Source organism: Alligator mississippiensis, chromosome 5 (genome assembly GCF_030867095.1).
Source record: "Alligator mississippiensis isolate rAllMis1 chromosome 5, rAllMis1, whole genome shotgun sequence".
NCBI classification, from domain to species: domain Eukaryota; kingdom Metazoa; phylum Chordata; order Crocodylia; family Alligatoridae; genus Alligator; species Alligator mississippiensis.
The window spans coordinates 190,118,812-190,136,697 of record NC_081828.1 but is presented as its reverse complement, the minus strand read 5'-3'; the positions used below and the strand labels follow the sequence as shown (position 1 = coordinate 190,136,697).

At 44.9% G+C, this 17,886-nt stretch overlaps 1 protein-coding gene across 3 annotated transcripts in view; it reads left to right on the top strand.

Annotated features, from left to right (window-relative positions):
• Nucleotides 1–15,859: 15,859 nt before the first annotated feature.
• ODAD2 (outer dynein arm docking complex subunit 2) overlaps nt 15,860–17,886 on the top strand; it is a 195,115-nt gene continuing 193,088 nt past the window's right edge. The window contains exons 1-2 of one of the 3 annotated variants that reach the window (XM_059729109.1): nt 15,860–15,981; nt 16,784–17,035. In XM_059729109.1, coding sequence (XP_059585092.1) covers nt 16,812–17,035 — 224 coding nt within the window. In that variant the 5' untranslated portion in view covers nt 15,860–15,981; nt 16,784–16,811. Of the gene's footprint in view, nt 15,982–16,783; nt 17,036–17,886 lie in introns of those variants that run through there. The other 2 variants (XM_019498106.2, XM_019498108.2) reach the window with 2 other exon arrangements.

Genomic DNA, 17,886 nt, shown 5'->3' with positions numbered 1-17,886 from the left:
GTACCAGCTGGTTCACCAGTGCTGTGATTATGGGGAGGATAGAGCGTCCCACAAAAGCATGGGGCATCCCCCAGTATGCTCAGCAGCAGACTCAGAGGTGGACCAGAAATACTTCCAGTCCACTTCTGGGTTCACTGCCAAGTACATGGAAGGCCGCGCCCCCCCCCCCCCCGGTGCTCCTGTGGGACGCTCCATCCTCCCTAGCATTGCAACATTTACAAGCTGTGTTGGTATCTCGCGGTATGTAGAAAAAATATTTAAAAGCTGTATCTATGTCCGAATTGCTGATTCTCCAAATCAGCATTGAATCTTCAGATTTGGATTTGGCTGAATCAAATCAAGGACAGTGATCTGAATCAACGAATCGAATGACTGTCCCCGTTTTAGGCCAAATCTGAATCCAAATTGAATAGGGCCCACTTTGCACACCCCTAATAAATGGCTCCTGATGCTCTTATCCCAGTAAACTCTTACAATCCTAGGGGAACTAAATGAGCCTTTGAAGCATTATTTAACTACTGTCTCAGGTAGTTATAGAAAAGAACCTGCAATAAGGTCTATGTGTCTCAGTTTGCAAAGATGGTCCATTTTGTGGTAAAGTTTCAGAAGGATGTTTTCATATTCTTTTGATATTAATTGGTACAGCTGTTCTCACATTTAGAGAAAATTATCTCTAAAATGCAATTTATTCTTTCAAGACAAATTAGCAGTCATATTTTACATTTTCAAAAAGCTTCTAAATCTTGGATGGCTGTCTAGTGTGCTGTGGCTGCTTTGTAGTGCTTTGAATCTTAAATTCTGACATTTTACAAAATTACTTTAGGAGTGACACCACATGTATTTATAACTACTTCATTGTATCATCCTCTCTAAATTTCGTGCTAAATTTTTGTATATATGATTTTTTGTTGTAAAAAACAAATTCCCTCTATATTAAGATAGAGGTAAGTCTATATAGTAAAACTACATCTTGGTAACTTAAGAACAAAAAAAAAATAGTAAAGGAATGTTGAGATCATTCCCAAATTAAGCACTGTAAACCCAGGAAGGAGTTACAGAAATAAATCCCAACATGTTAAGGCAAGAAAGATGAAAGGTGAAACCCCCAGACAAACTTATTTTTGAAGACACTCTGAGCCTTCTGGATGGGACAGAACATACATTGAAATAATAATAATAATAATAATACCATTTTTCTCACATGCAACATGCCCCTGAATATAACACATTCCTTGTTTTTGAAAGGCAGAGTGAAGAAAAAAGATTTTTCCAGTTATGGCTGCATAGAGTAGGGACAGAGCGTAAACTTCAGCTGAATCACCCTCCCTTTCCTGCTTAACTAAAGTTTAAACTCTACCTCCGTTTGAAGATCGATCTCTATGGGTGGATGTATGGTATGAAAAAAGCAAAAAGTCTCAAAGTCTCAAAGGCTGTGATATAAGAGGAGAGGCCAGGAGCAGCTGGTAGACATCAACATTGTCCTAAGAAAGGTTAGTGGTAACGTCAAGATTACTAAAAAGAGAGATGGTTGTTAATACCTGTGGAGTGCAGAACAATAACCATTAAGCTACCTGACTCCCTCAGCTGCCTGAATAGTAATGACACAGCTGCTGCACTGTGGAGCAGGAATCAAAGCAGCATGCTTCATCGTAGGCAGAAAACCAGTATCCCCACTTAATATATACACTTCAGTTTGGAGAGTGCTGATTTTGGGGGGGAAATGATGTGTTTTGTTTACAAGAAAATATGATGATGATAACCTTAATGTATTGTGATGATGCCATGATAGAAGAATTGAATATGACTTTTAAAAATCCGTTTAATCCTATTTGGTATTGTAAATATGAACATGCCCTGACCACAGTCATGTGGTTACTGCATGACATCACTTTTTTCTCCAAAGACTCTCACTCTTCAGAAGAATTGGGCAGTAGTCTGCATAAGAAAAGAGTGAATAACCACCTAAAAATAGCTGTAGTAGCATAATCCAATGTCATAGCTCTGATTATTTTCAAATATTTTTGTATCTTTCTCTATTGATAAAACCTTACTAAATCACATCCAATCTTGGATAGTAGACCATGCTTCCCATCTGGAAGCCATTTCCATAAAGGACTGCAAAATCTCCTTTTTTGTCCTTGACAGAAAGGATAACCGCCCGGGGATATTGTTAATCATCAATTTATTATCTGAAATTTTCAAGTCTAGCTTTAAATCCTTTATTTTCCTTGAGATTTTTTAAGTAATCATCCCTTGGCCAGACACAGCAAGCTCTAAATCACATACCTTTTCTTCCATCACACTGTAACTTGTTCCAAAAGTTCAGATTCCTTCTTTGTCCAGAACCAAGATGGTATGTTGCATGTTGCCCAATCTTTAATAAACCTTGCTTCCTCTGCAGATCGCCTGGAATTATTTTTCTAGCGTGTGATCGTCTAGTGAACAAGAGGTAAGTTCAGATCTCAAAGATGGCACAAAAGTCAGTGACACACTTAGTGAGGAATGCTTAGTCCTTTGCTTTTTAAAGATTCTGGTTTTGGAAAAAATCCTTATTGTTTTTCTAAATAAATATCTTCAGAAGTGGAAAGCGTGCAATTGCTCAAGAAATACAAAAATAGGATCACTTAAAAAAGTGAGCTGAAGCATGTCCTCTCCTTCCCAATATCACCCACGGTGATCCAAATGTCAACTCATAACCCTTCAATTTCACCCTTTCCCATAAAAAAAATTATCCTCAGCTTAAAAAGAAAGGATTACGTGAGTTTAGGATGCATGAAAAATGCTAACAGCTTTAAACAATTGTATCTTATATTTATGCACAAAAGAGGGAAAGCAGCGTAGCAGGATTATAAGGTTTTCCTCGCTATTCCACCAAAGCCCATTACACATACACATTAAGACTTATGTTTTGGTCTGAGAATGCCAGCAAGGATGTCAGTCAGTGCCAAATGTGGCAGTTTTTGTGGATACATATCGATAGAAAACATAAAATTATTAACTTCATATAGGTTATAAAAATGGTAGCCATGTTTTGATCACTACTTATTTGCAATGGATTTGTAGTGATGAGATAGATGAAAGTCTCTTTAGGTTATTTATGAGACCCTGGCACTTTGAAAGATTTTTAAAAGTTCACAAATGCATTAGATATATACATATTTATATTTTGCCTATTTGTGGACAATTCATATATCTACTGAAATTATACTACTTACTGGACAATTGCTTTTCTGGGCCTTTTGTAGTCATCCTTTGCAATACTAAGCGATTAACAAATTCTTTAATTTTTATGTGCATATTACCGTGAGAAGCTATGTCTTTATTTTATCATTAAACAACTTATGGTATGCCATTGTTTTTCATCAAAAAGAAAATAGAAAGATTTCCATAGCAAGCTAATGAAAAATGCAAGTAAATAAATTATGGGTATTTTCATCATTAAAGGATAGTCTTTTTCTCTTGACTTTCAGTCTTTCTGACAAACTTACCATTAAATTCATGGTCTAAGCCATGAGTTGACAACTTACAGCCTGCAGGCTGAATTTAACCCATGGATGTGGGGCTTCAGCAGCATTCTGCAATGAGGGGCTTCCTCTGCCCACACTCCCCATGCGGCCACGGGGGCAAGCAGTTGCCGGTCCTGATGCCTGCCTGCCTCTGACTCAGAGTGGGTCGTTCCAGCCCACAGCCAGAAAAGGCTAGTCTAAACTATCATTTCATACTTAATGTATGCAATAGCTAATACACTGTGTTTTTATTTAATGCATGCCTCTCTAACCTTCTTTTACAACTTAGGTATCTATACTTTTCCTGTAAAAACTAATATACTATATTCTAACCTAATATAACTCTGGGAGAATTAAAGGAAAAATACACAAAGGAACTGTTTACACATTTTGTCTGCTACTTTTCCTGATATTTAAAAAATACTTTCCAAAATGTTTCTTCCACTACATATGCCAACTCTCTGTCTCTCCATGCTAATTAATTCTTTATACTTCCCATTCTTTGTTCCAGCAATTAATGATTTCATCTTTTAAATTGCAATTAGTTTTTGAAAAGTCTAGCCACTAGTACATAACTGTGCCTATTACTAATCATAAGGGTCTAGCCAACTGCAGCTTCTTAACAGGCCTATGTCTCTGTGTAAGTTGCTTTTAAAATACATTACACCTTTGCTGAGTTTCATTCCCTGGTTGCCTCCGAACAAATACATAAGCCCTGGTTCCAAACACAGTTTTCCTAATTAACAAACAGAGAAAGTGTTTCACCAAGAAAATGTTTACTTAACCTCCTAACTGTTAACCTAACATGTTTCTAGCAGGCAAAACTCTGTACAGTTCCCTTTTTGTACAGTTATATTGATAGGTACCCATGACAGCCATCAACCACAAACAAGGTAAAACCTGAGCCTAATACTAAGCACTTTTTGTTCTGACAAAATGAGGGAACACTTAAATGTCTTTTTTTCTCTTTTCTTAGGGATAGGTGAAACAATTGTGGGCACCACTGGAAGCGTGAGCTATCAGGGGGAGGCCTGAGGAGAAATGAAAGTTTAGCCACACTGCAGGGTTCCTGTCACTGCTAGGAGCAGCGGTACTGCAGCCAGGTCTGGTGCAGATGCAGTTCTGCCAGAAGCCCCCGACCATGAACAGTAAAATCTCTGCCAGAAGAAGCTTTCTTCTACAGCAGAGCTATTTCCACTCAGGGTTTTGCTGATGTAGCCATGGGGTGTTTTCTCTTTCCACTCCTTGCCAACATAGCTATGGCAGCAGAATTTGGTAAAATAAACCCAGGCTTCAGCTGCATAGCCTGGGAGGTGTCACAGGAATGCATGCATGCATGTGTGTGTGCTTAAATTTGTAAGGGGGCTTTGGCACAGCACTTCAATGACTAAATTTTAAGTGCCTTGCTGCCTGGAGGCTTTTACAAATTAGGTGGTTAAGCTTCTTCTATAATGGATGAGGAGAGTTAGCTGCCTAAGTATGGTCTTCACAAGATCCAGCATGCCAGGCAGGGTTCTCCACAAGCTAATCAGTTAGACATGTTCAAAGAGATATGGCTAAATCCAGTCCTTCAAAGAGAGATAGCATGTGGCTCCAGGTAGTGTGCAATACTGAGGCACATCACAAACATTCTGCACATGCTGGGTCTTGAACTGGAATCCAGTATAACCACAGCACAGTTCTGAGAAGCACCACTCTCTGACCTGCATGCTGTGATGTACTTATATTGCTTATGGTTCAGCAGCTAGCACGCACAGAGCTAGCACAATGTGTCTCAGCATCATGTTGCTTTCCTTATGAATGTGCAGAGAACTACCTTTTCCCAGTTAGAGTTTCACAGGCATGAACTCTCCTGTAGTTAGGCATCTAAAAAAGGTCACTGTTTTCTTGCCAAAAAAACCCTGGTAATAGTGCTACTGTCCTCCCCACTTGTATTCTATAGCCCTGTGGCTAGAAGACTTGCCTACAGTGCAGAAGAACCAAGTTCAAACACATCTTTCCACCAAGAGAGTGCCCTATTGCCTGGACAATAGACAGAGATCTACTTAATTTGTGATTTCATGGATTTTGCAGAAACCATGAAATCCACAATTGTCCATGAAATCAACTTAAAAAAAACCCCTTAAAAATAAAATGGTGGCTCCCCAGTAGGAGCCAGCAGTTCTCACTCCTTTGCAGCATTCCTGAGAGGGGAAGGCAGCTGCCCCTTTGTCCCGCCTCTCCCCCCTGGGGCCTCCACCAATCAGTGGTGAGTGGCAGAGCTGCACAAAGGGCAGCAAGTAGCCAAGATGGTGGCCACCCCATTGTCCCCCTAAGGCCTCCCTGACAATCAGCAGCAAGAGGTGGGGCTGCCACGAAATGCCCATGAAATCGTCTCTTTGTGCCCAGCCAGCCACAAAAATTCCTTTGTGTGGCCACAAATTAAGTAGGTCCCTAACTATAGAATACTTCAAGGAGATCCAGCAATCTCTTCTTTACAAGCTGTTCCACCTGACACTATTCATTGGAGCAGCGACTGAAACTTGACTCATCTGAATCTAAGGTGAATGCCCTAATGATTGGACTATTATGTCAATCTCTCATTCTTTCTCTCTGGCCCAATTTTATATTGAAGCAGTTCCACTTTTGTGGAATAATTGAAAAGACAGGATTGAGAGAATCCTAAAATACAGGCAGTCCTCGGACTTACGACACAATTGGTTCCTGAAAACACCATCTTAAGTCAAAACGTTGTAACTCGGAACCAATTTTCTCATAAGAAACAATGTTATAAATGGGGGGTTGTTTTTATGAACCAAGGCCCAATACCCTATTTTCACCAAAAATACCCCAGAATTTTGTACTCAATCACTTATAGATGAGTAACATAGATACATTAATGTATTTATATTGTAAATAGCAATCATATTGATTTGGAAGGACTTCTTTGAGGTGACTTTGCTGGACTTTCTGAAAAGCTCTTGGTTGGACTTTTTGAAGGGCTCTTGGCTGGAGTCTTCTTGGGAGTCACGGCTGCTGGTTTTTCTGGAGTCCTGTCTGTTTTCTTAAAGGAAGTGTCCAAGGAAGTTTGAACATATGTTCTCCAGAGAGATGAGCGACTCAGCAAGTTTGTTCACTGGCATGGTGTTGCATCAGATCAAGCATTGTAAAGTTGAAACTGATGTCATCAACTTGAAACAGGGTGTCAATTTATACATGTTGTAAGTGCAATATGTAACTCAAAATGTTGTCAGTCGAGGATTGCCTGTACTCTACAGCCTGGTGGTTAGGACATCCTCCTGAAAGGAGGTCACCTGACCCCAGTTGTCTTCCCTGCCTAATGCAGGAGGTCTGGACCCAATGATCTTCTGAGGTCCCTTCCAGCCCCTTGCAATCTATGAAAGATGAGCGATGTGGGTTTAAATGACATCAAAAGGCAACTGAAAGCATCTGCTGCAAGAGGAGACTAAAAAAGATGGACTCACTGTAGTAAAACAAACACTTAGGGATATGACTGCCCCTATAAATGGGTAGAAAGAGGAAAAGAACTATTTAAATTAAAGGTAAAATTGGACCAAAAATAAATGGGTACAAACTGACCATGGTTTTGTGCTGAAAACTAGAAGCTTTTCATCAGATATACTAGAACAGCCTTCCAACAGGAACAGCAGGGCAATTAACTAGCTTTAAAACAGGGAATAAATGGATTTAAATGATGCCCTTGCCTGTGATAGCATGGGGACTGAATTTTACAATCACTGAGGTTCCTTTCCAATGTTATATTCAAGGAGAGTTGATACTATAGTGACCAGAAGAAAAGGTACCTATCCCCAGGCCTGAGCAGATCCAGCATTCGAGGCAGTTCTATGGACAGCAAAGATCAGTCAAGTCTCTGAAAAGGAACAGAAATTTCTTGTAAGAGAATGTTTGTTCCTTCTTCCTGGCATTTACAGATATCCTCTACCTAACTCATGTCAGTAGATTTGGTGGTGTAGTTGAAAACTTGAAGAGCCACGGGATCCAGTCTCCTTCCCCTTCTCTGAAAACTGAGAACCATTTGCTTTCATTTCAGAATAGCTGGGAATGAATGACAACAGATCAATGGGTCCCAGAGATTGTGCAGAAGTGGTACTCTATCCACTTTTGCATGGCAAACATGGATTCTGCTTACTGACTCCCTATTTGAAGTCTTACCCAAATTTAAATGTACTTTGAGAGAAGTCAAACTTCACACCTTGGATAATGTCAGATGCCTTTCCGGCTATGTAAACCAGTGGTTTTCAACCTTTTTTCATTTGCAGACCCCTAAAAAAAATTCAAATAGAGGTGCAGACCCCTCTGAATTCTAAGTGTGGGTATTCACATACTTTTGATTGATCATAGTCATCTTTTGTGGACCCCCTAGACATAGTCTGTGGACCCCAGGTTGGAAGCCATTGATCTAGACAGGATGAAGTTGCTGAGGAATTCTTTCCTATGAAGGAGAAACCTCCATACAAAGACTGTCAAAATAGGTCTCAGAAATGTACTAAAACATGCCCATTTGGACCAGAGTGTAGACAGCCTGTGATGTTTGCCGGTTTCAGAGATTTGTAAAGTTGCTACATAGAGTTTAATTTGCATCTTCATTCAGCATTGCTTTTTGATCCAAAACATTTCTATGGTTATTATTCTGGTAGTCCTCAAGCACCTACAGTCAGGAGCCCAGGGACAAGTCACCACAAGTGAAATACATGTGAAAAGAACATTTATTTACCATGCAGTACTTGGAATCTTTTAAGAAGTTTTTCACATGCATTCTATGAACGACACTCCTTACCTACCATTACAGAGTCCTGGCCAGTCTGATGTCTGTATTGGAAAAGGACCTGGAGAGTGGTTGTGGCCACCCTACTCTTTAATACCTTTAGATGTGGGGCTGGTGGGTGTGCAGAGTAGAGGTGTGGGCCTAAAAAGATACTTGTGTTCAAAAACAATGGGGGCCAACCTTTTTGGTACAACTGCCGCAAAGAAAGCCCCCAGCCTTCTGAAGTGCCTTTCCAATCCCCTTCCTCTGCCTGATCTGTTGCTGTCACTGTGTCCCCTGCTCCCTTCCCAGTCTGCCTGTGTGCCACACACACAGGTTGCCCGTGCCACTTAAACATATGCATATGGAGACAGAACACCTCAAAGAATCACGGTTGCTGTAGGGTAAGTAAACATTCTGTACTTTTTCAGACTCTATCTAGCTATTTGATGGATATTTCATGAACCCGTATGAATGGTCTCAGTCTAGTTTCAAGTAGACCAGGTGTCTCCATCAAAAAATACCTTTGCAGTTGCCACAAATGGTAACTTTTTGTTAAGATAAGCAGTGATGATTAAACACATATCAAAACTACATTACTGTAATTTTCTACACTCAAGATGATTCAGGTGTGATGGGCTAGCTGGCAGTGACCTAGCCCAGGGGTTTTGAAAGGGCAAAAGATGATTGGAGGACTTGGGATTCCCTTTCCTCACCAATCTGGTAATGATTTGGCCCAGGGGTTTTGAAGGGGTAAAAGATGATTGGAGGACTTGGGATTCCCTTTCCTCACCGATCAGGCCCAGAGATTCACCCCTCATGTCCCCTGATTGGCCCCTTGGGTCACCTGGAGGGGGATAAAAGGGGCAGCATGGCTAACTCAAGAGGAGACCAGCTAGGGACTATGAGGAAGGAGCTTTGAAGAACTGAGCCAGTGGGGCAGAAGCAGTTGCCCCAGAAGAGCCTGAAGAAGCAGGACCTGCAGGCAGCAGTGGGACCCTCAGCAGCACGGTGTGTGGCCAGCAGGAGAGGCGTCCTGCTGGACTCCAGGATCCCCTACAAGAGGCTGTGGCCAGCAGGAGGATCTGAGCAGCAACCCAAGGGGTCCCAGTTTGGCTTCCAGTTCCTCCAATCAGGCAGCTTGATGTGAGGCCGGGGCTCCAGGAAGGTCAAGACCCCTAGCAGCTTGGAGCAGTACCAGCACTGGTGGCTGTGTGGCAGTGTTCTTGCCTACCATGTAGGAGATCTGAGCTCAAGTCCCAGCTATGGTGACTTGGGGTGAGTGAGCTAACAAGGAGAAATTCCTCTTGCAGTAGACAGGAGCCATTGTGTTTTCTCCCCCCTCCAGGTGACCCAGGCCCTGTATTTCTTTGTCCTTTGACATTTTGTATTTTTTGCCTTTTTTATATTTCCCCAAATAGTATTGTTTGCTCTGTTGTTTGTGTTTTGTATTTTATATTTTGTTAACCCTGTCTTTTGCCAATGATTGTAAGTGTCTAACCTTTGTTGAATCCTGCCCCTTGGGGCATTGTGGTGTCCACTATTCCTCCCCCCCCGATTATGCCTGTTATGTTCCCTCATTAAAAAGGTATATGGTTACATCCCCAGTGGTGGTCTGACTCTGCTCTATAGGGGGAGGAGAGTCCCTACACCTCCCACAGTGCTTGTGCACCTGCTCTGATCCCTTCAATTGGAGAGAGGGTACCTTTTGGAGTACCGCCCGGGTTACACAGGTAAGGGATAAGGCGTATTGTTGAGAGAGCTGCGTGGTTTTGATGTTTTACTTATATGTTTAGAGCTTTTATGCCTCTCATCTCCGTATTCAATGGAGGGTTTTAATCACCAGCATAGTCTATTCTCATTCCCTTTTATGAGCACTAAATATAAATAAAAAATTTAAAAGAAAAGTATTTAAAATTAAACACTTTCTAATCATTTAAAAAACTCGAAAAGTACCAAGTGAGCTTTATTAAGAAAAAATTCTACTACTACTAATATTTTTAATGACCAGAAGCTAGTGCAAGACTTCAATTATGATGTGCTAAGGCCTAAATTGCAATAAAATTGTCAGTCTTTATTTTTGCCTCTAGTGTGTAACAATTCAAATAACTAAACCACTATATCTAATATTACCCTACAAACTTACATGTGGGAAGGGCCTGGCCCATTCCTTTTCAAGTCCAAAGGCACAGAAATCACCCACCAGTGCTTCCTCACTCCCTTCCCCACTGTTACCATATCACCTTCACATATGGTTTACCCCAAAGCTCTACTGGCAATCACCCAACCAGAAGGCAGGGTAGATACATGGGCAGATCTAGGATTTTGAAAAGGGGGGGGGGGGATGCAGAAGGTATGGCACACTATCCCAGCACATATAACACAATACACATTTTTCGCCAGATAAAGAGAAACTAGAAGATTTACTAATATGTAGGGACCTATGAAAATCGCAATTGCACAATTTTCACAGAAACCTCGATTTCAGTGGGCTCTCTGAAAAAAAAAAAACAACTTACCGAAAATAAAATTCTGGCTCCCTCTGGGGAACCAGTAGTCCTTGTGGCTACTGTGGCCCAGCCATGCAGCATGTGGGGGGCGAGGGGAATCGCTGCTGATTGGCTGCAAGGGCTGTTCATCATATGGCCCTGCCCTTCTTCACCAATTCCCCCTGTACCTGGACTCCCCTGCTCTGACACTACTGGGGCCTCTACGCAAATGGAGCCCATGGTTCTGGCCTGTACCCTGACGGAGCCTGCAGACCCTGCCCCCCCCCAGGAGGGACCCTTGGCCTCAACCTCCACTCAGATGGAGCCTCTGGCTCCTTGTGGAAACTACCTAGCAAGACTGCGGGCAGCTGGGTTTGGGGGTACTGATACCCCCCTGTGGGGTGTGCTCAGTGGTGGAGGCCATGGAGTACCAGATTAGGGAACTCCAGGTAATGATCCAGTGGCTGCGCTCCATTAGGGATGCGGAGCAGAAGCTGGACTCTTACTTTCAGGCTCTCCACCCGACGGGTCATGATGGAGTGGCGGAACCTAGAAACTGCCATGAAGTCCAGCCTGGTGTTGCCTGGACGACTGTTGTCTCCAGCCCAAAGGGGTACAGCACCAGGGCTACCACTCCACTGGAGCTGCACAACTGCTTTGCACCTCTTGCATCAACGGAGCCAGCCATTCCGTTGGCTCCAGTGTGTGAGGATGAGGGCCACCAGGACCTGTGCCTAGAAGAAGGTGCAGAGTTATCGTGCTGGGTGACTCCCTCTTTAGGGGGACTGAGGGAGCTATCTGTTGCCCTGACCCCCTGGCCCATGAGGTCTGCTGCCTGCCTGGAGCTTGTGTCAAGTGACGGAAAGGATCCTCAAACTCATCTGGCCCTCCAACCACTATCCCATGCTCCTCATTCATGTGGGCACCAATGACACAGCACGGAGAAGTCCAGGCCTAGTCATGCATGACTACAGGGCTCTGGGAGCTGGGCTCAAGGGTTTGGGGGCTCAGACAGTTTTCTCTTCAGTCCTCCCTGTCACAGGACATGGGCTCTGGAGGGACAGGTGCATCGGCAAGGTGAATAGTTGACTCTCGTGATGGTGCCATTGCGAGGGGTTTGGCTTCCTCGACCATGGTCTGCACTTCAGCGAGAGCAGACTCTTGGGAAGGGATGGCCTCCACCTCACCTGGAAAGGGAAGAAGCTCTTCTCGGCCAAATGGCTGACCTTCTTGACAGGGCTTTAAACTGAGACCGCTGGGGGATGGGCGGTCTGCTAACAGTTTTAGCTCAGGCCATGTCAGCTGCACTACTAATACCTTGGGCAGCCTAAGGGATCCCAAGGGATCCAACAGCCCAAGGAAAGGCCCCTCTTAACCCCTCAGGGAAGCATTGAGCTTCACCTGGCAGACTTAACTGCCTGTACACAAATGCCAGGAGCTTGGGAAACAAGCATGAGGAACTGGCCCTTCTCCTATGTGATACTGACTATGACCTTGTAGGAATTACGGAGACCTGGTGGGACTCCACCTATGATTGTTCGGTGGCAGTAAAGGGTACACTGTGTATAGGAGAGACTGTGTGGGGAAGAGGGGCGGGGGTGTTGCTCTCTATGTCAAGGATCAGCTCACCTCCCTGCAGATTGAGTTTCCAAACCAGGAAGGGTGTCTTGAGACCCTCTGGGTTGAGATATGAGGAGAGCATAGGGAAGGTGATTTAATTGTAGGGGTCTACTATAGACCCCCCTCCCCCCCCCCCCACCAAGAGGAAGACCTAGATTGGGAATTCATTAGGGACCTGGTCAAGGCTGCATGCTCCTGATGCTTGATTGTCATGGGAGAATTCAACTTCCCTGACATCTCTTGGGATGATTGCACAGCCAAATCTGACAGGTCGCATAGTTTTCTCACATGCAGGACCCAGGAGGTCTATGGGCCAACTAGGGGAGAGGAATTGCTGGATCTAGTCCTGGCCAAAGGGGAGGACCTGGTGAGTGATCTGCAGATTGAGGGGAATCCTGGTGACATCAATCATGAAAAAGAACAAGGACAGTATTGAGCCCCTGAGAGATCCAACGGGGCCCAAGGAAGGGCCAATTTCATAATGACTTTTTCACATTGGTTTTTCACCCTCCCACGAGGCTCACACTACCAGGAATGGCACAAACCAGTTTGGGAGTGGGTAAGGGGCCTAAAATTGATGTGGATCAGGTAAGGGAACACTCTAAAAAACTGGACATTCACAAGTCCACGGGCCCAGATGTAATGCACCTGAGGGTCTTGAAAGAGCTAGCAGACGTCATTATATCTCTCTTGCCAGGGATATTTGAAAAATTGTGGTGCTCGGGCAAAATCCTGGATGACTGGAAAAGAGCCAACATGGTCCCTATCTACAGGAAAGGGAGAAGGGATGAGCTGGGGAACTGTAGACCAATCACTGTAACATCCATGACTGGAAAAATTCTGGAGAAAATTGTCAAGGGACCCATTAACACCAGACTAACAGAAAGCAAGCTTCTGAATGCCAGCCAACATGACTTTGTGACTGGCAGGTCTTGCCTGACCAACCTCATCTCCTTCTATGACCAGGTAACATGTCCTGGACAAAGGAGATGATGTGGATGCTATTTATCTGGATTTCAAGAAGGCCTTTGATCTATTCCCCATGATGCCATCATGGTTAAGCTGGGGAACTGTGGCCTAGATCATCAAATGGTCTGATGGCTAGGCAACTGGCTATGGGGTTGGACCCAAAGAGTACTAGTTGAAGGGAGCAAATCAATGTAGCACGGTGTTACCAATGGAGTCCCTCAGGGCTCGGTACTCTTTAACGTTTTCATCAACAATCTAGATTTGTGAGTCAGATATGAACTGGCTAAGTTCATGGATGATACCAAATTATGTGGGAGAGCTGTCACACCGCAAGATAGGCTGGGGATACAGGCCGACTCGGACACACTCTCAAGGTAGGCCAACCAAAACTGGATGGCCTTTAATACAGAGAAGTGCAAGGTGCTGCACCTCGGTAGGAAGAACCCTCAGCATACTTACAGGCTCAGCAGTGCTACACTTGCTAGCACCATGACTGAAAGGGACTCAGGGGTCTTGATTGACCACAAGATGAATATAAGCCCACCTATATGATGCAGTGGCAGGCAAACCTAACCAAACTCTGGCATTCATCCACCGATGCATCTCAAGCAAACCAAGGAAGTCATCCTCCTGCTTTACTTAGCCCTGGTGAGACTGCAGTGGAGTACTGCATCCAGTATTGGGCCCCCCACTTCAGGAAGGGTGTGGAGAAGCTTGAGAGAGTCCAGAGGAGAGACACTCATATGATCCAAGGCCTGGAGGGAAGGCCGTACGAGGAGACGCTGAGGGAGATAGGACTCTTCAGTCTGGAGAAGAGAAATCTCAGGGGGAACTTGGTGGCAGCCTACAACTTCATAAGCAGGGTACATCAGGACCTGGGAAAACATCTGTTCACCAGAGCTCCCCAAGGGATAACAAAGTCTAACTGCTATAAACTCCAGGAAGGCCAATTTAGACTGGATATTAGAAAAATGTTATTTACAGTGTGTGGGTCCAGATTCTGGTCCAGGGTCTGGAACAAACTCCCACACCGGTGGTGCAAGCACCTACTCTGGATTCCTTCAAAAAACAGCTGGATTTATTTCTTGCTGGGGTCACTTAATCCCAGCTGACTTCCTGCCTATGGCGAGGTGCTGGACCTGATGATCTCTTGAGTTCCCTTCCAGCCCCTAATGTCTATGAAATCTATGAAATTGGTGGTGGGGCCATATGACAGACAGCCCTTGTAGCCAATCAGCACTAAAAGGCAGGGCTAGAAGTGTGTGTGCCTGGTGGGGTGGGCCTGCCATGAGCACCCCCTGAACATGGCTGCTGGCCCTGGGGTCTGCCTGCAAAATCACCCAGCTGCTGCCTCGAGTTCAGTAGACCCCTACTAACATGCTAGTTTATTCAACACTATATTGTTCAGTTTATGATCAAATTTTAAAAAAAAAAGTAACTATTGGAAGGTGCAGGTTGAGAATATATTTAAGTTAAAAAAAAAACCATAGCAAACTATGGAAAAATAGTCCACAGAGATTGCATAGTTAATCCTGTAGTCATTATAGTTAAATGTGTCTCATACAGATTCCAAAACAAAAGCTAGCCTTCCCCAGCGTCTTGCCTGTGCCTCCGATACTTCACCGTCAGTCACTTCTACATCTGAGTTAACATGACCACACTTCAGTTAAGGTTTCTACCCAGAGCTAAAAGCAGTCTGTGGGGCAGTGGACTAGAAGAGGCGTGCCCAGGAGGGGCTACGAGACAGACAGGGCCTTGCCGAGGAGAGGACGGCTTGACTGGTGGGACATCAAGACCATTAAAAAGGAGAGAGGCCTAGGAAGTGCAGAGAGATTAGGGGGAACCTAGGAGAGAGTCCAACGGAGGGCACCGAAAATGTTTAGGGGGCTGGACACGACTCCTGTGGAGAGGCTGAGGGAATGGGCTTATTCGGTCTGGAGAAAACGGAGGTGGGAGTTGATAGCTGCCTTTAACCATGTGAAGGGGGGTTACAGAGAGGATGGAGCTGGACTGTTCTCAGTTCTGGCAGATGACAGCACAGGGAGCAGTGGTCTCAAGCTACAGCGAGGGAAGTTTAGTTCGGATGTTAGGAAAAACCTTTCTTACAAGGAGGGCAGTAAAGCACTGGAGCAGGCTTCGCAGGCAGGCTGTGGACTCTCCCTCCTTGGAGGCTTTTCAAGCCTGACTGGAGGAAGCCCAGGCTGGGATGGTGGAGGGGGCGAGGGTCGGACTAGAGCTGCCCCGAGCTCGCGTCCACCCCACAGGAAAGCGGAGCGGAGCGGGCTGCCCGGTCCTGTCTGGGGAGAAACGGCCCCGCTCCGCTCCGGGCGGCTCCCAAGTGCGGGTGGCCCCGGACCCCCCCGGACCAGATCAGGAAATGCCAAAACGACAAAAAAAGTGGCCTCCTTGTGCATATCCCTGTGACACGTGTGTGACCCCATGCTGCTCGGCGGCCGGCCGGCGGGCCGGCCTGCCCGCGCCCGCGCTCTGCGCGCCGCCGTCCTGCTCCGCGCGGCACCAACCCCCCGCCCCCCCCCGGGCCGCCAGTGTTTGCCGCATCGCCTGGCAACCGGGCCGTCGCCGGGCAACGCGCCGCCCTCAGGCTCAGGGAGCGCGGGCGCCGCTCCGGCAGGTACCGCGGGCGGGCTGGCGGGCGGGCGGGCTCCTTCTCCCTGCCCCTGCCCCTGCCCCTGCCCCTGCCCCGCATGGGCGCGGGTGTCCGGCCGGCCCTCCACCCCTTGTGCGGGTAGATGGAGGGGAGGGGAGTGCACGCTCTGCTTTCCCCTCTGTGCGTGTGTGTGTGTGTGTGTGTGCGTGCGTGCGCGCGCGTACTCTGTTTTGTTTGCAGTGTATACATATGCTCTGCTCTCCACTATCTGCGTGTGTATGTTCTGCTTCCCGCGGTGTCCACGTGGGTCCGCACGCTCTGTTTTCATTGTGTGTGTGTGTGTGTGTGTGTGTGTGTACGCCCCACTTCCCACTGTGCGTGTGTGTGCATGGGCACGCTCTTCTTTCCACTGTGTGTGTTTGCACATGCATGTGTGTACGCCATGCTTCCCACTGTGTACGTGTGGGTGTGCGGGCTCTGCTTTTCATTTGTGTGTGTGCATATGTACACTGTACTTTCCACTGTGTGTGCGTGCATGTGTACGCTCTGCTTTCCACTTCTTTTGCCAAGTTTCCTAACATAAGTTGTAATAGACTGAAAAGCAACTGCTAATTCCACTGCAAACTTCATAAAACCCATTTTGTTCATTAAGATTCCCTAGACTTCCTTATTCCTTTACTTACATTTGCAGCCCCAACCTCCACCATGGCTGATGTCACTCCCTTGAAATAAATAATATAAAATATGCTTATTTCTCACTGTTAAATTTACAGATTGAATTTCAGGTCTTACATAATTTATCCTTTAAATGTGTTTATTTGCTTAGGGAGACAGCCTTGATATTGGTTGGTGCCATGGGAGTGACACTGACAAGAGCAGCGCAGTGGACCTCTGCTGGTTCTGGACCTGGCACACTGGAAATCACCCCTTTGAATGAATCTCTCCTAAATGAAATTATTAAGTTTACGGAGGGCTTTCATTATAGACATCCTCAAGAAGCAGCATTTGTCTTCAGAGAGCCACTTGAATGGAAAACACGCTTGGATTATTCAGTATTTGAGTCAGGTTATGAAATCAGGTAAGTCTGAATCACAGTGCTTTTTGGAGCATATATTAAACATGAGCTACAAAGTAAAAGGAAAAAAGTGCTCAGTTTCCATAAAGAATGTCCTCTTTTTGTATTTTATTTTTTTCTGAACACCTTTTCACAGTGAAAATGGTAGGTTTAGATTGTAACCCTTATCTTGGAGCACTCTGGAAGTACACGCAGTCCTCGACTTACGTTTCAAGTTACAATGTTTCGCACTTACAACGTTTATAAATTGACACCCTGTTTCAACTTTATGATGTCAGTTTCAACTTACAACGCTTGATCCGATGTGATGCCATGCCAGCAAACAAGTTCACTGCGTCACTAATCTCCCTGGAGAACATCTGTCCAAACTTCCTTGGACGCTTTCTTTAAGAAAGCAGACAAGACTCCTGAGAAGACTCCAGCCAAGAACCCTTCAAAAGGTCCACCCAAGAGCTTTTCAAAAAGTCCAGCAAAGTCATCTCGAAGAAGTCCTTCCAAATCAATATGATTGCTATTTACAATATAAATACATTAATGTAGCTATGTTACTCATCTATAAGTGATCGAGTACAAAATTCTGGGGTATTTTTAGTGAAAATAGGGTATCGGGCCTTGGTTCAGGAACCAATCCCCCATTTATAACATTGTTTCTTATGAGAAAATTGGTTCTGAGTTACGTTTTGACTTAAGATGCTGTTTTCAGGAACCAGTTGTGTCGTAAGTCCAAGGACTGCCTGTATTTGTATTAGTATTTTCTGTGTGACATTACATCACAGCTATATATAATCTCTGATATTTTCCTAAAGTGGGAAGGCATATTTGCCTGCTATAGGAATTCTTATGCCACATGTTTA